At 33.2% G+C, this 25,098-nt stretch overlaps 1 protein-coding gene across 1 annotated transcript in view; it reads right to left on the bottom strand.

Moving 5' to 3' along the window:
* LOC139486753 (uncharacterized) overlaps window positions 1-25,098 on the bottom strand; it is a 128,021-nt gene that overhangs the window by 3,680 nt on the left and 99,243 nt on the right. The window contains exons 59-62 of the mRNA XM_071271690.1: window positions 23,728-23,838; window positions 8,833-9,075; window positions 7,069-7,177; window positions 5,979-6,163 (exon numbers count right to left, since the gene is read on the bottom strand). Of these exons, the coding sequence (XP_071127791.1) occupies window positions 5,979-6,163; window positions 7,069-7,177; window positions 8,833-9,075; window positions 23,728-23,838 (648 nt within the window). The remainder of the gene's footprint in view (window positions 1-5,978; window positions 6,164-7,068; window positions 7,178-8,832; window positions 9,076-23,727; window positions 23,839-25,098) is intronic.

Below are 25,098 nucleotides of genomic sequence, written 5' to 3'. Positions count from 1 at the left end.
CTTGGTCTATGTGCATATTAAACAAAGGACACAGATGGGTTCATGACAAAATTGTGTTTTTGGTGATGGTGATGTGTTTAAAGATCTGACTTTACTGAACATTCTTGCTACTTACAATTTTCTCTATCTATATATACTTGGCCCTTAGATACAGAGGAAAATATTTTGTAAAAACTAACAAAAATTTACCAAATTAATGAAAATTGTTAAAAATTGACTATCAAAGGCAATAACTCCTTAAGGGGTCAACTGACCATTTTGGTCATGTTGACTTATTTGTAGATCTTACTTTGCTGAACATTATTGCTGTTTACAATTTATCTCTATCTATAATAATATTCAAGATAATAACCAAAAACAGCAAAATTTCCTTAAAATTACCAATTCAGGGGCAGCAACCCAACAAATGGTTATCTGATTCATCTGAAAATTTCAGGGCAGATAGATGTTGAACTGATAAACAATTTAACCCCCATGTCAGATTTGCTCTAAATGCTTTGGTTTCAGAGTTATAAGCTAAAATCTACATTTTACCCCCTATGTTCTATTTTTAGCCATGGTGTCCATCTTGATTGGTTGGCTGGGCCAGTGCACACATTTTTTAAACTAGATACCCTAATAATGATTGTGGCTATGTTTGGTTAAATTTTAACCAGTATTTTCAGAGAAGGTTTTTGTAAAAGATTACAAAAATAAACGAAAAATTGGTAAAAAATTACCATAAAGGGCAATAACTCCTTAAGGGTTAACTAACCATTTTGGTCATGTTGACTTATTTGTAGATCTTACTTTGCTGAACATTATTGCTGTTTACAGTTTATCTCTATCTATAATAATATTCAAGATAAAAACCAAAAACGGCAAAATTTCCTTAAAATTACCAATTCAGGGGCAGCAACCCAACATCTGGTTGTCCAATTCATCCCAAAAATTTCAGGGCAGATAGATTGACCTGATTAACAATTTTACCCCCATGTCAGATTTGCTCATAATGCTTTGGTTTCAGAGTAATAAGCCAAAATCTACATTTTACCCCTATGTTCTATTTTTAGCAATGGCGGCCATCTTAGTTGGTTGGCCGGGTCACCAGACATATTTTTTAAACTAGATACCCCAATGATGATTGTGGCCAAGTTTAGTTATATTTGGCCCAGTAGTTTCAGAGGAGAAGATTTTTGTAAAAGTTAATGACGACGACAGCGGGTGAGCTAAAAAGCTTGAAGCAATTTATAAGAGTGGAAATTTGAGAATGAAAGTCTGTATAGCTGCTGCTCTCACAAAATTTTCAAAGTCCAAAGCCCTTAGTTATGGCACAAATCAGAGAACATAACCAAAAACTAGAGGCTCTAAAGAGCCTGTGTCGCTCACCTTGGTCTTGTGCATATTAAACAATGGACACGGATAAATTCATGACATAATTGTGTTTTGGTGATACTCATTCAAGTGATGTGTTAGTAGCTCTTACTTTACTGAACATTCTTGTTGCTACAATTATCTCTATCTATAATGAACTTGGCCCAGTAATTACAGTGGAAAATATTTTCTAAAAATTAACAAAAATTTATGAAAAATGTTAAAAATTAACTATAAAGGGCAATAACTCCTTAAGGGGTCAATTGACTATTTTGGTCATGTAAACTTATTTGTAGATCTTATTTTGCTGAACGTTATTGTTGTATACAGTTTATCTCTATCTATAATAATATTCAAGATAATAACAAAAAACGGCAAAATTTCCTTAAAATTACCAATTCAGGACAGTAACCTAACAACAGGTTATCCGATCCATGTGAAAACATCAGGGCAGATAGATCTTGACCTGATAAACAATTAAACCCTGTCAGATTTTCTCTTAATGCTTCGGTTTTTGAGTTATAAGCCAAAAACTGCATTTTACCCCTATGTTCTATTATTAGCCATGGCAGCCATTTTGGTTGATTGGCCAGGTCACGTCACACATTTTTTAAACAAGTTATCCCAATGATGTCTGTGGCCAAGTTTAGTTTAATTTGGCCCAGTAGTTTCAGAGAAGAAGATTTTTGTAAAAGATTACTAAGATTTACGAAAAAATGGTTAAAAATTGACTATAAAGGGCAATAACTCCTTCAGGGGTCAACTGACCATTTTGGTCTTTTGACTTATTTGTAAATCTTACTTTGCTGAACATTATTGCTGTTTACAGTTTATCTATTTCTATAATAATATTCAAGATAATAACCAAAAACAGCAAAATTTCCTTAAAATTACCAATTCAGGGGCAGCAACCCAACAACAGGTCGTCCGATTCATCTGGAAATTTCAGGACAGATAGATCTTGACCTGATAAACACTTTTACCGCATGTCAGATTTGCTCTAAATGCTTTGGTTTTTGAGTTATAAGCCAAAAACTGCATTTTACCCCTATGTTCTATTTTTAGCCATGGCGGCCATCTTGGTTGGTTAACCGGGTCACGCCACACATTTTTTAAACTAAATATCCAATAGATGATTGTGGCCAAGTTTGGATTAATTTGGCCCAGTAGTTTCAGAGGAGAAGATTTTTGTAAAAGTTTACTAAGATTTAGGAAAAATGGTTAAAAATTGACTATAAAGGTCAATAACTCCTAAAGGGGTCAACTGACCATTTTGGTCATGTTGACTTATTTGTAAATCTTACTTTGTTGAACATTATTGCTGTTTACAGTTTATCTCTATCTATAATAATATTCAAGATAATAGCCAAAAACAGCAAAAATTACCTAAAATTACCAGTTCAGGGGCAGCAACCCAATAACCGGTTGTCGGATTCATCTGAAAATTTGAGGGCAGATAGATCTTGACCTGATAAACAATTTTACCCCAGGTCAGATTTGCTCTAAATGCTTTGGTTTTTGAGTAATGAGCCAAAATCTACATTTTACCCCTATGTTCTATTTTTAGCAATGGTGGCCATCTTGGTTGGTTGGCCGGGTCACCAGACATATTTTTTAAACTAGATACCCAAATGATGATTGTGGCCAGGTTTGGTTATATTTGGCCCAGTTGTTTCAGAGGAGAAGATTTTTGTAAAAGTTAACGACGGCGACAATGGACGACAGACGCCAAGTGATGAGAAAAACTCACTTGGCCCTATGGGCCAGGTGAGCTAAAAAGCTTGAAGCAATTTATAAGAGTGGAAATTTGAGAATGAAAGTCTGTATAGCTGCTGCTCTCACAAAATTTTCAAAGTCCAAAGCCCTTAGTTATGGCACAAATCAGCGAGCATAACCAAAAATAAACCCAATCAGTAACTCATCCTAGTAGACTCACATTCTAAAAATCAGCTCAAAAGGTGAAGGTGTTTAGAAAAAAAAGTCTGGATAACTGTTTATAGTTGTGGAATGACGAAATGACATATATGGATAAAACTATATAGCTCCAACCACTTTGTGGCTGGGCCATAAAGATATTTTGCATATTAAATAAAATTAGAGACACAATACAATTTTATGGTTTAAAAGAAGACAAAATAAGTGGATATTTGATTTAACTTTTGTAAAACAATCCATTTTTGTCTTTTAACATAAACTATTTTATGTTGTGATACTGTAAATTCATTGACAAAATATATCTTTTTTACCCCTATGTTCTATTTTTAGCCATGGCGGCCATCTTGGTTGGTTGGCCGGGTCACGCCACACATTTTTTAAACTAGATACCCCAATGATGATTGTGGCCAAGTTTGGTTTAATTTGGCCCAGTAGTTTCAGAGGAGAAGATTTTTGTAAAAGTTAACGACGACGACAAAGGACGACAGACGATGGACGACAGATGCCAAGTGATGAGAAAAACTCACTTGGCCCTTTGGGCCAGGTGAGCTAAAAAGCTTGAAGCAATTTGTAAGAGTGGAAATTTGAGAATGAAAGTCTGTATAGCTGCTGCTCTCACAAAATTTTCAAAGTCCAAAGCCCTTAGTTATGGCACAAATCAGCAAGCATAACCAAAAATAAACCCAATCAGTAACTCATCCTAGTAGACTCACATTCTAAAAATCAGCTCAAAAGGTGAAGGTGTTTAGAAAAAAAAGTCTGGATAACTGTTTATAGTTGTGGAATGACGAAATGACATATATGGATAAAACTATATAGCTCCAACCACTTTGTGGCTGGGCCATAAAGATATTTTGTATATTTAATAAAATTAGAGACACAATACAATTTTAATGGTTTAAAATAAGACAAAATAAGTGGATATTTGATTTAACTTTTGTAAAACAATCCATTTTTGTTTTTTAACATGAACTATTTTATGTTGTGATACTGTAAATTCATTGATAAAATATATCTTTTTCATGACTAACTTGAAATTGGTTTAAACAAGCAAAATTACATATACTCTATATATCTTCATATGATACTGTAAATGCAGAAATTATTTATAAGTGCAAATAATGCAATTGGTTGAGTATCACAATTATAAGAATTGATAACTGATACATACAACAGATTTTCCTAAAAATTGAAATAATTAATCCAGCATTTTTGCCCATTCCTAAAACAAGAGTGCACACGCTGAAATGTCTCGCCTTCTTTACTAATCATTGATGTTATGTTGATAGACCTAAATATAAAGCTTTATTACAACTGTCACATAAACTCAACATTAACCAAGAAAACGAAACATTGATCAAGAAACCATGAAAATAAGGTCAAGGTCAGATGAACCATGCCAGGCAGACATGTACAGCTAACAATTCTTCAATACAACAAATACAGTTGACTTATTGCTTATAAATTAAGAAAAACAGACCAAAACACAAACACTTAACACTTAGCAATGGACCGGGAAAATGAGGTCAAGGTCAAATAAAATGTGCGTAACAGACATATAGATCATAAAATATTTCCATACACCAAATATAGTTGACCTAATGCATAAAGTATTAGAAAAATAGACCAAAACTCAAAAACTTAACTTTGACCACTGAACCATGAAAATGAGGTCAAGGTCAGATGAGACCTGTCAGCTAGACATATACACCTTACAATCATTCCATACACCAAATATAGTAGACCTATTGCATATAGTATAAGAAAAACAGACCAAAACACAAAAAACTTAACTATAACCACTGAACCATGAAAATGAGGTCAAGGTCAGATGACACCTGCCAGTTGGACATGTACACCTTATAGTCCTTCCATACACTGAATAAACTAGACCTATTGCTTATAGTATCTGAGATATGGACTTGACCACCAAAACTTAACCTTGTTCACTGATCCATGAAATGAGGTCGAGGTCAAGTGAAAACTGACAGACGGGCATGAGGACCTTGCAAGGTACGCACATACCAAATATAGTTATCCAATTACTTATAATAAGAGAGAATTTAACATTACAAAAAATCTTAACTTTTTTTTCAAATAGTCACTGAACCATGAAAATGAGGTCAAGGACATTGGACATGTGACTGACGGAAAGTTCGTAACATGAGGCATCTATATACAAAGTATGAAGCATTCAGGTCTTCTACCTTTTAAAATATAAAGCTTTGAAGAAGTTAGCTAACGCCGCCACCGCCGCATCACACTATCCCTATGTCGAGCTTTCTGCAACAAAAGTTGCAGGCTCGACAAAAATTGTTAACAATAATTTGTGAATTTACAATTATAAATCAAAACAGACTTTAATCCCACTGCAAATGTTTGCACCTGTCTTAAGTCAGGAATCTGATGTACAGTAGTTGTTGTTTGTTCATGTAATTTATATGTGTTTCTCGTTTCTAGTTTCGTTTCTAGTTTTTTTATATAGATTAGACCGCAGGTTTTCCCGTTTGAATGGTTTTACACTTATGTCTAGTGATTTTGGGGCCCTTTATAGCTTGTTGTTCGTTGTGAGCAAAGGCTCCGTGTTGAAGGCCGTACATTGACCTATAATGGTTTACTTTTATAAATTGTTATTTAGATGGAGAGTTGTCTCATTGGCACTCACACCACATCTTCCTATATCTGTTTACCTGTTCGTCCTCACACAGTGCTCTAATACAGAATTGTTCTTCTTGCCAATCATCCTTAATCTGTTTCCTTTTAGGCTTAGAGGACTTTGGTCTTTTTGAAAACAAATTAACGTTTGAGAATCCTCCTCCAAGACTTCCTTGTGAACCCATGTCATCTATAACATTCTGTGCATTGTCATCTTCATCTGAAATAAAAGGGGGAGGTTAGTGCACACTTAGAAAATATTTGTAGTTCTTGAATAAACAAGAATGTGTCCATAGTACACAGATGCCCCACTTGAACTATCATTTTCTATGATCAGTGGACAGACAGACATACAAATGGAATAACGGACAAACAAACAAAAGGACGCAAAGACTGAAAAACCTAATTCCCATAGGTGGGGCATAAAGCAAGAGTCAAACTGTCTGTTATTGAGGTACATGTACTTATGATAATGGACAAAAAAGTACTATAAATTTTCTATAAAAGTGTTCTATTACAATAATACTCATGCTCTACCAGTTGCCTTACTGGTTGAATAGCATGCTGATAACATAAACATTGAGAAATTACAAATTGTTTTTAGCATATGGGCAAAATATACATTTATTCTGTTTTTGACCAGCTCTGCTGATATTCAATTAGAAACATTCATAAAGCATATCTTCATCTTCAGCTGTGTATATCAATGTACCGGTATATGGTTTTACACTAGTAACTTTTTGGGCCCTTTATAGCTTGCTGTTCGATGTGAGCCAAAGCTCTTCGTTGAAGCTATGATGGTTTACTTTTATAAATTGTTACTTGGATGGGGAGTTGTCTCATTGGCACTCATACTACATCTTCTTATATCTATATAGATTTAGTTTGATCAACTTCTACCATAGTAGAAAAGAATTCTTCTCAAACCTTTTCTTGTGGGTGTCTTGAACTTGTGTTGAGGTGTGAGCATTTCCTCCATGTTGAAAGACTCACTGTGAATTTGACATTGAGAACAACAATAAAATTGCTATAAACTTGTGGTTCCTTTACTTTTGATTTTGTTAAAGTGTGTAGTGATTTTTTGTCATGAAAAATACACTTTTCTTTTCTATAACACAGCCTTACCTACAGTCACAAAGTCAAGGACCAATAGTTTAGGTAGCTCGCTTTCATCACCTCTAATCATCTTAGATATATGTCTTAAAAACTTTCTCTGTATCAACTCAACTTCTTCCTAAAATTGTAGAGTAAAAAAACAACTTTGGTGATGCTATGATATTGATTAGTCCCTTATGGTTTAACATATAATCTATGCATGAAAATATATCATAGCAGTTGGGGTTTGAAACTGTGTTACAGTAATCAGTTTTTCTTTTGTATGTTTCCCACCCTCCAATTTTTGTTGTTGCTATTACAATGTATTGACAAGAGTGCACACGCTGAAATGTCTCGCCTTCTATACTAATCATTGATATTATGTTGACAGTCCTAAGTATAAAGGTAAGCTTTATTACAACTGTCACATAAACTTAACATTAACCAAGATAACTAAACAAAGACCAATGAACCTTGAAAAAGAGGTCCAGGTCAGATGAACCATGCCAGGCAGACAGGTACAGCTAACAATGCTTCTATACAACATATATAGTTGACACATTACTTATAGTTTAAGAAAAATAGACCAAAACACAAAAACTTAACACTGTGCAATGAACCGTGAAAATGAGGTCACGGTTAAATAAAACCTGCTCGACTGACATAAAGATCATAAAATATTTCCATACACAAAATATAGTTGACCTATAATGGCATATAGCATTAGATAAAAAGACCAAAACTCAAAAACTTAACTTTGACCACTGAACCATGAAAATGAGGTCAAGGTCACATGACATCTGCCCGCTAGACATGTACACTTAACAATCATTCCATACAACAAATATAGTAGACCTATTGCATATGGTATGAGAAAAACAGACCAAAACACAAAAATTTAACTATAACCACTGAACCATGAAAATGAGGTCAAGGTCAGATGACACCTGCCAGTTGGACATGTACACCTTACAGTCCTTCCATACACCGAATATACTAGCCCTATTGCTTATAGTATCTGAGATATGGACTTGACCACCAAAACTTAACCTTGTTCACTGATCCATGAAATGAGGTCGAGGTCAAGTGAAAACTGTCTGACAGACACGAGGACCTTGCAAGGTACACACATATCAAATATAGATATCCTATTACTTATAATAAGAGAGAATTCAACATTACAAAAAATTTGAATTTTTTTTCCAGTGGTCACTGAACCATGAAAATGAGGTCAAGGACATTGGACATGTGACTGACGGAAACTTCGTAACATGAAGCATCTATATACAAAGTATGAAGCATCCAGGTCTTCCACCTTCTAAAATATAAAGCTTTTAAGAAGTGAGCTAACACCGCCGCTGTAGCCGCCGCCGCCGGATTACTATCCCTATGTCGAGCTTTCTGCAACAAAAGTTGCAGGCTCGACAAAAATGAAAGAGAATACAGTCTTTTTACTCGATTATTATACTGTAGAAGTTTTTCTTTCTTTTCTTGTCCCTTTCAAAAGTTTTACCCCCACTTTTTTTGTCTACTACTACACCACTGATATGTTGAACAGTTTCTACAGATAAGCCCCCATTTCCTTAAAACTAATAAAAAACTTTATGAAATTCTTTGTACAGAACAAATAAGGGGAGATAACAACTAAAAAAAAAGGTTGGAAAGAACAAATAAGGGGAGATAACAACTAAAAAAAAAGGTTGGAAAGAACAAATAAGGGGAGATACAGAGTGTCACATTATCTTATTTACATTTTGTAATAGAAACTTTATCAACTTGATTGACTATTTATACCTGGAAAGAAAACCTGTTATCTCCTTGTTGTCTTAATTCATTTTCCATATCTTCTAGTTTCAATTTATCCTGTTTCGCCTGAAGTTTTGCCAGCTTTTCCCGTACTTTTCTTTGCTTTGCTGTTTCTGGACGCAGTAGGTAGTTTTTCACACATTCTAGAACTTTGTCATAAGCTCCACTATCTTTTTTCTGCATCTTTACAACAGTGGCCATATCTCCCTGTTTACTTATCATCAAACTGACCTGTAAGTTTATTTGTATATTATATTAGGGCTATTGCATTAAAATGTCGGTGGGAGGGTAGGAAGGGACTTTAAAATATCCCCACAACCATGAACCATTTTTAAGATAATTTTGCATAATGGTAATACTCTTAAAGGCTTGTATAGTCCACAGTTTTATTCTCCAGACAGGGTGCAGACTATAGAGTAAAATAAGCAAGAAATAAGAGAAAAATTGAATTTCGCGAGATGGTTTAGTTACATTCCGCCATGTTTGTTATTGAAATTGTAGAGGGTTTTCCTATCATTTTCAAACTAATAATTTTACCTCATCCATATAACTAAGTTATTTCTATTCAATATCAAATTAATATTGATTAATTTAAAAATCAAACGCTTCATTACAAATTTCTTGTTATTTTTTTATGCATTGCTTGAAATAAACTGGTATCTGTTTTAATGAAACAGTACAAAAACAGAAAAAGATAACCGTAAACCCGAGCTTAAAATGTGTAAACTACAAAACGTAATCGGTTATTATTCGTTCTGTTTTGGTGTTTCATACTGACAAATATGTTTTGTATTATAGGATTAAACACATTTTTCCTAGAGGTTATTGATGTGTAAACCGGGCCGATTAACTCACAAACTGAATAAAAGTTGAGTTTGTGAGAAAGAGCCCCGGTTTACACATCAATAACCTCTAGAAAAAATGTGTTTAATCCTTATAATTCTTCAGCCAAACATTTGTGATATTTAAAAGACATTTTATTTGTTGATGGCTACTATATAAATTTACCATCAAAAGCACAATGGCAAGACGTAATTAAGGAGTAGGCAGCTGTCATATGGTATTTTGAACCCCCTAAAAAGTGAACCCGGGGTCAAAATACCATGCGGTAAAATGACCCCGGGGTCATTATACCGCATGGTATTTTGACCCCGGGGTCATTTTTCACATATGGTATTTTGAACCCCCCTGCGGTATATTGAACCCCCCTGTTTCTGATAAATAGTATTGCAGATAATCTAATTAACAATTTATTGGCTATCATTTTTTTTAATTTGTGGTTTTAAGTAGGGGGTTCAATATACCGCAGGGGGGTCAAAATACCATGGCTAAGCAAAATTTTCAAAATATCTTTTCCAGTATATTAAATACATACAAACTACTTATTGGAGTATTAAAACTATGTTAAGGAGTTAGAATAGCTTGAATTTTTGTAATTTAAGGTCTATAGTAGGGGGTTCAATATACCGCAGGGGGGTCAAAATACCATGGCTAAGTAAAATTTTCAAAACATCTTTTCCAGTATATCAAATATATACAAACTACTTATTGGAGTATTATAACTATGTTATGGAGTAAGAATAGCTTGAATTTTTGAAATTCAAGGTCTATAGTAGGGGGTTCAATATACCGCAGGGGGGTCAAAATACCATGGCTAAGTAAAATTTTCAAAATCTCTTTTCCAGTATATTAAATACATACAAACTACTTACTGGAGTAATATAACTATGTTAAGGATTTAGAATAGCTTGAATTTTTGAAATTCAAAATCTATGGTAGGGGTTTCAATATACTGCAGGGGGGTCAAAATACCATGGCTAAGTAAAATTTTCAAAATATCTTTTCCAGTATATTAAATACATACAAACTACTTACTGGAGTATTGTAACTATGTTAAGGATTTAGAATAGCTTTAATTTTTGAAATTCAAGGTCTATAGTAGGGGGTTCAATATACCACAGGGGGCTCAAAATACCATTGCTAATTAAAATTTTCAAAATATATTTTCCAGGATATTGAATACATACAAACTACTTATAGTGGGGCGGCTTAGTACCGAAATTTGACAAAATCATGCAAATTATGATACAAGCAAGGGATTTGGCATAGACGTTCATTAGGAAGTACTTTATCATATTAGAGGGGTAGCCAACATGGTTTCGGTTTTTTTATGGCGGCCATCTTGAATTCAAAATTGACATCATTTTGCTCAATCTTCAAGATTGAAAAACTGTCCTAACCATTTTCAACGCTATATTTGTCATGAAAACTATTTGAAATACAATAAAATGATATGAAAATATGTCAAACAGACAACAATTGTAAAAAAAAATCCCCACTTCCGGTTTGGGTCGAAAAAGTTCGTACATTCGAGTGAAATACTAGTGGTATAGATATATGATGAAAATGTCCGTTTGATATATCGATAATTATGTTAGACATGCTGGAGGATTGATCAGTGTAATAATCTACGATATTTTCCGATGTATTCCGTTTTAACAGCTACATGAACACAATGTTGTACAGGTCAAGCCAGCTTTGTAACACTTTCATCTACCAGAACAAGTTTTTTTGTAGCCACATTTGCTACCATCTACCGTCGCAAAGCGGCGGAATCCTCGGTCAGTCCTACACCACCACCATCACTTTTAACAATAGCGTTTTTCTGTTCATGAGCCTGGTCTATCGCCATGTTTGAGAAAACACGATTTGATTTTTTAACAGTAAAATGCCCTTTAATAAATTCTCTGTAAATATCTGGGTTTTTTGTTTCTAATGAAGCCATATCGCGAAGATGAATAGGAAGCCATCTAGCATAGTTGATATGATCTAATCCAAAAAAAGTATGGGATCAAGGAAGACAGCGTTTGTTTATAAAGCTCAAAATCCGCTTCTCGTAATGATTGAATATACGAAAAAACCAACAGCTGAATTTCAAGAACCGAATACCAAAACTCAAAATGAGGTCTACCTACTTTTCTTTCTTCATTCCATTGTATAAAATTGTCAAATTCTATTGATTCATCAGGATCTTCGTTATTAGAAGATTCATAAGCAGATATCAGTAAATCAAACAATACACATGCGGTTACTTGATGTGCTAGTCTAGTTTTAGAAGTATTAGAACTTGACAAGAACGATTCTGCTGTACCAGAGGATGCAACATCTGCTTCTGATAAAGCCTCTATCCAACCGCTATCCCGCAATAGATCACCCAAAACCTTCAAACATGCCAATCCACCGAACATAACAACGAAATTGTTTTCACCGTATTTATTTGGCCCTTCCCATTGAATTTGCTTTGCCAAAACAAATAGCGGTTGGTCTGCTGTAATCACTGGAGTTTGGCCAGGATTCAAAAACGACACAACATTCCTGACCTTATCCATCGAATGTTTTATGGTAGCAACTGAGTGAGCTTGTTATTGAAATAATGGCATTAACAGTTTAGACTCACTTCAACAGTTTGTCCACGTCTCTCTGAAGAATGAAATTATGACCATAAAATATTTTCGGACGTAATAAATTCACTTGTTAACCTCACCGTATTTAACCAGTCATACTCATTTTGCAAACTCATAAATAGATAATCGTTGTTAAGTATATTAGTGATATCGTCAGGCAGAATAGAGGTTCCGGTTTTGTTTTAAGATATGCTGGTTTCATATTCATATAAGCAGCAGGGTACCTTTTTAGATTTGGGTTTATGTGTAGGTAATATTAACTCATCCCTTCTAACGCCGATATTATCTTTCATTGGATGTTGAAAAATAGAGATTTCGGTCCCATGAAAAGATGATTTTGATGTTGTTGAGCTTGGGTTGTGATCTATGTTGTCGACTGCAGCTGTTGTAAACACTTTGCTCTATATTTAAGGTTGGCATACGACACCTTCATTTAAATAACGTTCAACAACAGCTTCACCTAGTTGAGTTGATATTTCCAGTACCCGATCGTAAGAGATACATAACCCATAGCTGTCTTTTCCAGGTTTTTGTAAAGAGTAACAGTCCAAGATACACACAAAATGTTGTCTCACGATCAGATATGAATGTCTGTGTTGTACTGTAACCTTTTGGCTGTAGGTAATAATTAAACATTAAAATATTGGCCGGAGCTAAGTCCGACTTTGTAGAAACGTTGTCTAACTGCTATTTGATAGCAGGTCCATGTTCTATCATTTTCACCAACTGTAACAATGGAGGGGGTATGCTATCATCGATATCTTTAGAGACAAAGGATCCAGAAAATGTTGTCTTCGTTGTAGCTAATTAGCAGCGAATCATTCCGGCCGTCTTTGCCATATGCATGGTGTCATTGTAATCACAAACAAACCCTATAGCTGGTCCTATATCTTTTTCAATCATCAAAAGTACATCTCTGCCCTTTGTGTGTGCTTCTAATTCTGGCATCTTTTGGAATAGCGTATCCTTGAGCCGAGTAGAATGTACCTGTGCAGAAGAAGAACCAAGCTGTCCAATCTTTCCTCGAACAGGTTTGCCAGGTCTGCTAATCGAAACACAACCGACTTTTCAGAGTTTCTTTGAGTTTCAAAAATGTATGTGACCAGCTCAGCTAAAGCAGTTTCTTTCATTATAGTTTCCTCCTGTGTGTAACTGCTTTCGATCTCTGTTTGTCTCTTGTTTGATCTCTATCTCTCTATTATATACAGCTACGAGACAAGACGGGTGATAATTCATCTCTTGTGCTATAACATCACCACTACTCAGCTTTGCCAACAGTTGTTTATCCTGAAGAGCTGTTGCACATTCCACTACTAGTCGTTAGTTTAGTTTCATTGTCATTGCCTCTCTTAAGACAGATAAAGGTGACTCTTTATCACAAATGAAATATTTATGCACATTTTCAACTGGATTTTGTTGTTGATCTTTAGAACGAGGAGTACACCTAAAAAGTTTGGGAGACGTACAATCACCAGAACTTCCAGATGGTATCGGTGACATATTGCGTTTCTGGGCTCTCTCAAGTTTAGTATTATTTAACTTTATCCTACACAAATTATGGTACTTGGCATTTTTTTTCATTGTGCTTTTAATACCCTCTCCGTGGTTTAATCGCCGAATATCAAGAGGGATAGGGAGGGCATTTAGTTCATGAAAGAGAGTGATTTATTTTCCAAACAATGTAACATTGTATATCCTTCGTCTAACGATTTCAGTAGGTATGTTGTGACCTCCTGACACAAACAACTTTTTGTCCAATCAGTTTCCCAACTATCTGCTGAAGAAGCTGATAAGCGAATTCTTTTCGCCATTTCAAACCTAAGTAACTATTATAATATAAACAAAAGTAATCAACAATGAACTTATAGAACAATAACGCAAATATTATCTGAGCAATAAATAAATGCAACAGCAAACAAGAACCGAGTGAAACTAATCAACTATTAGAGAAGTGCACAAATAGCGTGTGTCTGTAACATGAATAAATTTACGCAACATAGATAAACCTCACAGGTAAAATTCTAAATATTGTATAAAATACAAGATTACTTTTCTAATAATGTTATTTGATGTATTAACAACATTATTTTTTATAGAATTGTGTTCGTAATAGGGATAGAATTCCTTCAAATCAATATCCGATCAGAATTGCAAATAAAACTTCGTAGCTAAAATTATGAACGGTGGATAGACAAGTACCGAGCCTCGTCTTATACGTGTATCAATGAGAACACACTCTCAAAAAGGTTAACTAGAATAAAATTGCGCCATCTATTGGCCTATAACCTTTCGAACCTTATGTAGCAATCGAATATTAGTCGAAGATTTGTGGAATATAACAACTGCCATTATTCGGGTTATAAAACAGTCATATTCGGTATGTTCATGAAACCGGGAGTGGGTTATCGACCGACATTTGACCGAAAGTGATACTTTATCTTATGTAACAATGATTTACTCCATTTTGTAACATTTTGGATACAATATAAGCAAAATGGGCTATATATGTGATGTCCTTTTCCTGTGAAGACGTCATTTCGAAAATCCAAGATGGCCGCCATGATAGGATGATTTTTTTTCGTGGCTACCCCCCTAATATGATTACATACACCTTAAGGCATGTTCTTACAAAGTTTTATGCTTGTATCACCATTTGCATGATTTGTGTGGTAAGCTGCTTAACTATTACTGGAGTAATATAACTATGTTAAGGATTTAGAATAGCTTGAATTTTTGAAATTCAAGGTCTATAGTAGGGGGTTCAATATACTGCAGGGGGTTCAAAATACCATGGCTAAGTTAAATTTTCAAAATATCTTTTCCAGTATATCAAATACATACAAACTACTTATTGGAGTATTATAACTATGTTAAGGAGTTAGAATAGCTTGAATTTTTGAAATTCAAGGTCTATAGTAGGGGTTTCAATATACCGCAGGGGGTTCAAAATACCATGGCTAAGTAAAATTTTCAAAATATCTTTTCCAGTAAATCAAAAACATACAAACTACTTATTGGAGTATTATAACTATGTTAAGGATTTAGAATAGCTTGAATTTTTGAAATTCAAGGTCTATAGTAGGGGGTTCAATATACTGCAGGGGGTTCAAAATACCATGGCTAAGTAAAATTTTCAAAATATCTTTTCCAGTATATCAAATACATACAAACTACTTATTGGAGTATTATAACTATGTTAAGGAGTTAGAATAGCTTGAATTTTTGAAATTCAAGGTCTATAGTAGGGGTTTCAATATACCACAGGGGGTTCAAAATACCATGGCTAAGTAAAATTTTCAAAATATCTTTTCCAGTATATCAAAAACATACAAACTACTTATTGGAGTATTATAACTATGTTAAGGAGTTAGAATAGCTTGAATTTGTAGTAGGGGCTTCAATATACCGCAGGGGGGTCAAAATACCATGGTGTAGTAAAATTTTCAAAATATCTTTTTCAGTATATTAAATACATACAAACTACTAACTGGAGTATTGTAACTAAATTAAGGAGTTAGAATAGCTTGAATTTTTGAAATTCAAGGTCTATACTAGGGGGTTCAATATACCGCAGGGGGGTCAAAATACCATGGCTAAGTAAAATTTTCAAAAGATCTTTTCCAGTATATTAAATACATACAAACTACTTATTGGTGTATTATAACTATGTTAAGGAGTTAGAATAGCTTGAATTTTTGAAATTCAAGGTCTATAGTAGGGGGTTCAATATACTGCAGGGGGTCAAAATACCATGGCTGAGTAAAATTTTCAAAACATCTTTTCCAGTATATCAAATATATACAAACTACTTATTGGAGTATTATAACTATGTTATGGAGTTAGAATAGCTTGAATTTTTGAAATTCAAGGTCTATAGTAGGGGGTTCAATATACCGCAGGGGGTTCAAAATACCATGGCTAAGTAAAATTTTCAAAATATCTTTTCCAGTATATTGAATACATACAAACTACTTACTGGAGTAATATAACTATGTTAAGGATTTAGAATAGCTTGAATTTTGAAATTCAAGGTCTATAGTAGGGGGTTCAATATGCCGCAGGGGGGTCAAAATACCATGGCTAAGTAAAATTTTCAAAATATCTTTTCCAGTATATTAAATACATACAAACTACTTATTGGAGTAATATAACTATGTTAAGGATTTAGAATAGCTTGAATTTTGAAATTCAAGGTCTATATATATAGTAGGGGGTTCAATATACCGCAGGGGGTTCAAAATACCATGGCTAAGTAAAATTTTCAAAATATCTTTTCCAGTATATCAAGTACATACAAACTACTTATTGGAGTATTATAACTATGTTAAGGAGTTAGAATAGCTTGAATTTTTGAAATTCAAGGTCTATAGTAGGGGGTTCAATATACTGCAGGGGGGTCAAAATACCATGGCTAAGTAAAATTTTCAAAACATCTTTTCCAGTATATCAAATATATACAAACTACTAACTGGAGTATTGTAACTATGTTAAGGAGTTAGAATAGCTTGAATTTTTGAAATTCAAGGTCTATAGTAGGGGGTTCAATATACCACAGGGGGTTCAAAATACCATGGCTAAGTAAAATTTTCAAAATATCTTTTTCAGTATATTAAATACATACAAACTACTTACTGGAGTATTGTAACTATGTTTAGAAATTAGAATAGCTTGAATTTTTGAAATTCAAGGTCTATAGTAGGAGGTTCAATATACCGCAGGGGGGTCAAAATACCATGGCTAAGTAAAATTTTCAAAACATCTTTTCCAGTATATCAAGTACATACAAACTACTTATTGGAGTATTATAACTATGTTAAGGAGTTAGAATAGCTTGAATTTTGGAAATTCAAGGTCTATAGTAGGGGTTTCAATATACCTCAGGGGGGTCAAAATACCATGGCTAAGTAAAATTTCAAAATATCTTTTTCAGTATATTAAATACATACAAACTACTTACTGGAGTATTGTAACTATGTTATGGAGTTAGAATAGCTTGAATTTTTGAAATTCAAGGTCTATAGTATGGGGTTCAATAAACTGCAGGGGGGTCAAAATACCATGGATAAGTAAAATTTTCAAAACATCTTTTCCAGTATATCAAATATATACAAACTACTTATTGGAGTATAATAACTATGTTATGGAGTTAGAATAGCTTGAATTTTTGAAATTCAAGGTCTATAGTAGGGGGTTCAATATACCGCAGGGGGGTCAAAATACCATGGCTAAGTAAAATTTTCAAAATATCTTTTCCAGTATATTAAATACATACAAACTACTTATTGGAGTATTATAACTATGTTAAGGAGTTAGAATAGCTTGAATTTTTGAAATTCAAGGTCTATAGTAGGGGGTTCAATATGCCGCAGCGGGGTCAAAATACCATGGCTAAGTAAAATTTTCAAAATATCTTTTCCAGTATATTAAATACATACAAACTACTTATTGGAGTATTATAACTATGTTAAGGAGTTAGAATAGCTTGAATTTTTGAAATTCAAGGTCTATAGTAGGGGGTTCAATATGCCGCAGCGGGGTCAAAATACCATGGCTAAGTAAAATTTTCAAAATATCTTTTCCAGTATATTAAATACATACAAACTACTTATTGGAGTATTATAACTATGTTAAAGAGTTAGAATAGCTTGAATTTTTGAAATTCAAGGTCTATAGTAGGGGGTTCAATATACTGCAGGGGGGTCAAAATACCATGGATAAGTAAAATTTTCAAAACATCTTTTCCAGTATATCAAATATATACAAACTACTTATTGGAGTATAATAACTATGTTATGGAGTTAGAATAGCTTGAATTTTTGAAATTCAAGGTCTATAGTAGGGGGTTCAATATACCGCAGGGGGGTCAAAATACCATGGCTAAGTAAAATTTTCAAAATATCTTTTCCAGTATATTAAATACATACAAACTACTTATTGGAGTATTATAACTATGTTAAGGAGTTAGAATAGCTTGAATTTTTGAAATTCAAGGTCTATAGTAGGGGGTTCAATATACTGCAGGGGGGTCAAAATACCATGGCTAAGTAAAATTTTCAAAACATCTTTTCCAGTATATCAAATATATACAAACTACTTATTGGAGTATTATAACTATGTTATGGAGTTAGAATAGCTTGAATTTTTGAAATTCAAGGTCTATAGTAGGGGGTTTAATATACCACAGGGGGTTCAAAATACCATGGCTAAGTAAAATTTTCAAAACATCTTTTCCAGTATATTGAATACATACAAACTACTTACTGGAGTAATATAACTATGTTAAGGATTAAGAATAGCTTGAATTGTTGAAATTCAAGGCCTATAGTAGGGGGTTCAATATACCGCAGGGGGTTCAAAATACCATGGGTAAGTAAAATTTTCAAAATATCTTTTCCAGTATATCAAATACATACAAACTACTTATTGGAGTATTATAACTATGTTAAGGAGTTAGAATAGCTTGAATTTTTGAAATTCAAGGTCTATAGTAGGGGGTTCAATATATACCACAGGGGGGTCAAAATACCATGGCTGAGTAAAATTTTCAAAATATCTTTTCCAGTATATTAAATACATACAAACTACTTATTGCAGTTTTATAACTACAATGTATGTTAAGGAGTTAGAATAGCTTGAATTTTTGAAAATCTAGGTCTATAGAAGGGGGTTCAATATACCATGGCTAAGTAAAATTTTCAAAACATCTTTTCCAGTATATCAAATATATACAAACTTCTTATTGGAGTATTATAACTATGTTATGGAGTTAGAATAGCTTGAATTTTTGAAATTCAAGGTCTATAGTAGGGGGTTCAATATACCGCAGGGGGGTCAAAATACCATAGCTAAGTAAAATTTTCAAAATATCTTTTCCAGTATATTAAATACATACAAACTACTTATTAAAGTATTATAACTATGTTAAGAAGTTAGAATAGCTTGCATTTTTGAAATTCAAGGTCTATAGTAGGGTATTCAATATACTGCAGGGGGGTCAAAATACCATGGCTGAGTAAAAATTTCAAAATATCTTTTCCAGTATATTAAATACATACAAACTACTTATTGGAGTATTATTACAATGTTAAAAGTTAGAATTGCTAGAATATAGTAGGGGGGTCAAAATACCATGGCGAGGTATGTATTAAACTTGTTGGAAAAGATATTTTGAAAATTTTACTTTGCCATGGTATTTTGACCCCCCTGCGGTATATTGAACCCGCTACTCTAGACCTTTAATTCAAAAAATTCTGGCAACTCACATTTTTATGTAGTTAGAATACACCAATAAGTAGTTTGTATGTATTTAACTTGCTGGAAAAGTTATTTTGAAAATTTTACTTTGCCATGGTATTTGGACCCCCCTGCGGTATATTGAACCCCCTACTCTAGGCCTTTAATTTCAGAAATTCTGGCAATTTGAACTTTTTTATGTAGTTAGAATACACCAATAAGTAGTTTGTATGTATTAAACTTGCTGGAAAAGATATTTTTAAAATTTTACTTTGCCATGGTATTTTGACCCCCCTGCGGTATATTGACCCCCCTACTCTAGGCCTTTAATTTCAGAAATTCTGGCAATTTGAACTTTTTTATGTAGTTAGAATACACCAATAAGTAGTTTTAATGTATTAAACTTGCTGGAAAAGATATTTTGAAAATTTTACTTTGCCATGGTATTTTGACCCCCGCCCCCCCTGCGGTATATTGAACCCCCTACTCTAGGCCTTTAATTTCAGAAATTCTGGCAATTTGAACTCTTTTATGTAGTTAATATACACACACAAGTAGTTTGTATGTATTAACTTTGATGGAAAAGATATTTTGAAAATTTTACTTTGCCATGGTATTTTGACCCCCCTGCGGTATATTGAACCCCCTACTCTAGGCCTTTAATTTCAGAAATTCTGGCAATTCAAACTCTATTATGTAGTTAGAATACACAAATAAGTAGGTTGTATGTATTTAACTTGCTGGAAAAGATATTTTGAAAAATTTACTTTGCCATGGTACTTTGACCCCCTGCGGTATATTGATCCCCTTACTCTAGACAATTCAAAAAATTCTGGCAATTTTAACTCTTATATGTAGTTAATATACACCAACAAGTAGTTTGTATGTATTAAACTTGATGGAAAAGATATTTTGAAAATTTTACTTTGCCATGGTATTTTGACCCCCTGCGATATATTGAACCCCTTACTATAGACAATTCAAAAAAATCTGGCAATTTTAACTCTTATATGTAGTTAATATACACACACAAGTAGTTTGTATGTATTAACTTTGATGGAAACGATATTTTAAAATTTTTACTTTGCCATGGTATTTTGACCCCCCTGCAGTATATTGAACCCCTACTCTAGGCCTTTAATTTCAGAAATTCTGGCAATTCGAACTCTTTTATGTAGTTAGAAAACACAAGTAATTAGGTTGTATGTATTTAACTTGCTGGAAAAGATATTTTGAAAATTTTACTTTGCCATGGTATTTTGACCCCCCTGCGGTATATTGAACCCCTTACTCTAGACCTTTAATTAAAAAAATTCTGGCAATTCTAACTTTTTTATATAGTTAGAATACACAAATAAGCAGTTTGTATGTATTAAACTTGCTGGAAAAGTTATTTTGAAAATTTTACTTTGCCTTGGTATTTTGACCCCCCTGCAGTATATTGAACCCCCTACTCTAGGCCTTGAATTTCAGAAATTCTGGCAATTCTAACTGTTTTATGTAGTTAGAATACACAAATAAGTAGTTTGTATGTATTTAACTTGCTGGAAAAGATATTTTGAAAATTTTACTTTGCCATGGTATTTTGACCCCCCTGCGGTATACTGAACCCCTACTCTAGGCCTTTAATTTCCAAAAATCTGGCAATTCTAACTCTTTTATGTAGTTAGAATTCACCAATAAGTAGTTTGTATGTATTTAACTTGCTGGAAAAGATATTTTTAAAATTTTACTTTGCCAAGGTATTTTGACCCCCTCCCCCTTTTTTTACCATGGAAAATCAAAACTACCCTTATATATATATATACATATGTTATAATTACAAATAATTAAAGCATTCAAGCTACATATGGTCTAGTTATAATGTGTCAATAAGTATTTTGAATGACATTTTGTTGGTAAAGACTTCAGAGCACCTATACCAAGCAAAGATATTTCTTTTAATTAAGCATTGAAAATGTACCTCCCCTTCTTGTATGAATGATTTTTTAATCTATGATAAGCTTTAGAATAATGTAAAATGTTCTAATATTCATCTAGGATGAAAAAAACAGGGGGGTTCAATTTTCCATACAGGGGGGATTCAATTTACCATGGGGGGGGGGGGGGGGGGGTTCAATTTACCATAGCGGTATTTTGACCCCGGGGTCAATTTACCATGGGGTTCAAAATACCATATGACACCGCCATCTTGACTTTCTAAAAACCATAAATGTCCGATAAATACAACGGAATCTTAAATGAAATAACACCTACCTCAAAAACTTCATTCTAATTAAATGTTATCCGAATTTGAAGCGTACACGTAACGAAATCATCTTTCCCTTGAAAATTTCTATTCGTATGACGTCGTGTTTTGCCATGACGTAAATTCGCCAAATCCTTCATGAAATTTTGCTGAATTTTATTAAATTTTATTTTTATACATTTTCGAAGCTTTAGTGCATAAAATTTATTTCTTTTTTTTGGGTCATATATGCACTTGAATAGTCACAACTGTTATGCAATTGTTTTTAAATCTCAATTTGCTGAAAATCCCGGGATCACTGCAAGCTTGTGTGTATCGCGCATGAATAGATTACAAAAGTAGTTTCGGAAACATGGTTTATCGAAATGTAAACTTAGAGAAAAATTCTAATTGACCAATCCAATTCAAATATTTATAGATATGCAAATCATATAAGAATTGTTAACTTATGACCCTTCAAACATTAATGTGATAGATATATCAAACACTGTTTCACATAAGGACGGAACTGTTTTACTTTCAAAGTTGTACTATAGTGATATCTATTGTGCACGGATTTCGACTCTCACCGTTTTTTTCTTGTTTTATATGTGCTATTAAAACTTCCATTTTAAACATACACAAGTTTTCTAAGTTATTTTTTGTGTGATTTAGACTTTTAGACTTATTTAAACAATAGTGAAGCGTTCTAGACTCATTTATTTTATAAGCAGTTTCAGCTTCTGTTTGATGCTGTGGAAAAGATGTTTTCCCAAGGAAAATATATTAAATGAACACACATGATTTGAAATTACCAGAGTTTCATAAGAATTTTTCTAACAGTTACAAAAAGTTTTTTTACATTAAATTTCGTGGGGGAAAAGGGGATGCAGACTATTTACTAGTGGGAACTATACAAGCCAGATTACGGTAAACATATACTGAAAAAGGACCCATGACCCAAATTCAATAATTAAACTTCCATCCCTACCCTCCCACATCCAATTTAATGGAATAGCCCTTACTCAAGATATTTAACACTTGCTTATAATAACAAAGACCATTTATTTCAACAACATTTATCAAAATTCAGAATGTACACATCAAACATTTTCAGGAACCTTCATTTAAAAGAATAAATTTAACCAAAAGGTGTAATTTTTTTAGTAACATTAAATAGTTAGTATTGATGGAAGATTTGTCCTAAGTTAGAATTGTTTACAAATCTATCTAGACGGCTGATTTAGAGTTTTTTTTGTAAAAAAAGTTTTTCTTGTTATTGAAGAACATGCATTGACCTATAGATATCTTTTCCATTATGTTGTGTTCAGTTGCAATTTCACTGACATATATGCCCCATATCTCTTTCTAATTTCTGATTGATTGTTTGAACTGACACCACGACAATATTGTGTAATGCTGACTTCACTTCAAACTATCAGCTTTCCTTCAGTTGATTGATTGATTGTTGTTTGTATTCTGTTTAGTGGCAAATATTTCTTGAACATTCATAAACAATCCGAGAACAACCTAACTGCAGTCAATTTTAGAAACTGATAGGTTCAACCCAAACCCTTTTGATATGTGCCTTTCCAAAACAAAGAACTTGTAAAGTCCGATGGTTATAATTGGTTCACATTTGCCATATTTTTGTTTTTTGTTTTATGCAATATACTTCATTCAGGCCAATAGTTTTCTCTTTTAATTGGTTTCACATTTTGTTAAATGTTGCTATTTATAGCTTACTATATGGTATGGGTCTTGCTCATTGTTGAAGGCTGTACTGTGACCTGTAGTTGTATATATACATCCTTGTCCTTTGACCTTTTGGGGATTGTTTTAGAAATTGAAATCATACCATATGTCTTGAATTTTGATAAATACATTTAATATTGTGTGGTCTTCTACATTTTTTTTTAAAGTTATACAAAAAAGAGTTCACCAAGAAGAAATAATTACCTCAGATAATTTCCAGGCTTTCCCAGTTCCTACAACACATACAACCATTGGCATCTGTAAATTATAGGCTCCAAACCTGGCTTCCATCATACATGCTTCTGACCGAAGATACTAAAAATAAAGGTTGTTGAAAATTACAATTTTTTGGAATCTGGTTTTCTAAGTACAATGTAATGGTATTTATAATGGTTATAGAATAACTTATCCATAAATTAGTTCTAAAATGGAACAAGAGGCTCTCAAGAGCCTGAATTGCTCACCTGTTTTTGCTTAAATCTTCATCAACGATTATTTTTGCTTTTCAATATATATTAAGGCAGTGTCTGAGTGTACCCGCATGCGGGTACAAATAGCAAAATTGTCGTTCGTAGGCTATGCGTACCCACATCCGGTTTTATAATAAATTGCCAGAGGATCGGGAATTAAACGTAAAATATATACAGAAATTATCGCAATTAGTGAATAAAATTGATCAACTACTTAGAAGTTTTGTAAACATTTATATATATATGTAAGTGAACAGTTTTTCTCAGTTAATAAATATTTTTAAAATGGGAAAAGAGTGATATACATGTGGGGCAGACATTTCAAAGTTATCATGAATTGGAACACTTTGTTCAAAAGTATCAGTCGATTAATTGTATATAAAATCAAACTCGGAGTCAATTGCAGCTGCAGAGAAAAGAAGAACTGGAAACACAAATAAATGCTGGAGTTTTTTAGATATAAGCCAAAAACTGTATTTTACCCTGTGTTCTATTTTTAGCCATGACGGCCATGTTTTTAGACAAAATAGAAAATAAAACACAAACTTTTATTTTATACACCCTACTGATCATTCAGTTGAAGTTTGGTTGAATTGGGTTGAGTAGTTTTAGAGGAGAAGATTTTTTAAAGTTAGCAAATGTGATGAACAAATTGTGAAAAAATTGTCATTAAAGGACAATAACCCCTTAAGGGGTCAATTGACAATTTTGGTCATATTTAACTTATTTGTAGATCTTACTTTGCTGATCATTTTTGCTGTTTACAGTTTATCTTTATCTATAATAATATTCAAAATTTCCTTAAAATTACCAATTAAGTGGCAGCAACCCAACAATGGTTTGTTTGATTCGTCTGAAAATTTCAGGGCTGATAGATCTTGACCTAATGAACATTTTCACCCCATGTCAGATTTGCTCTAAATGCTTTCGTTTTTGAGATATAAGCCAAAAACTGCATTTGACCCCTATGTTCTATTTAAAGTAAGGGCGGCCATGTTTTTTGACGGATCAAAAATCGAAGCACACACTTAGTGCAGGATAATCTAAGGAACAATCATGCTAAGTTTCATCCAAATCCATACAGTAGTTTCAGAGGAGAAGATTT

The sequence above is a fragment of the Mytilus edulis genome, chromosome 8, assembly GCF_963676685.1.
Source record: "Mytilus edulis chromosome 8, xbMytEdul2.2, whole genome shotgun sequence".
Classification (NCBI taxonomy): Eukaryota; Metazoa; Mollusca; class Bivalvia; order Mytilida; family Mytilidae; genus Mytilus; species Mytilus edulis.
The sequence above is the reverse complement of the archived record's forward strand: the minus strand, read 5'-3'. Positions and strand labels throughout refer to the sequence as shown.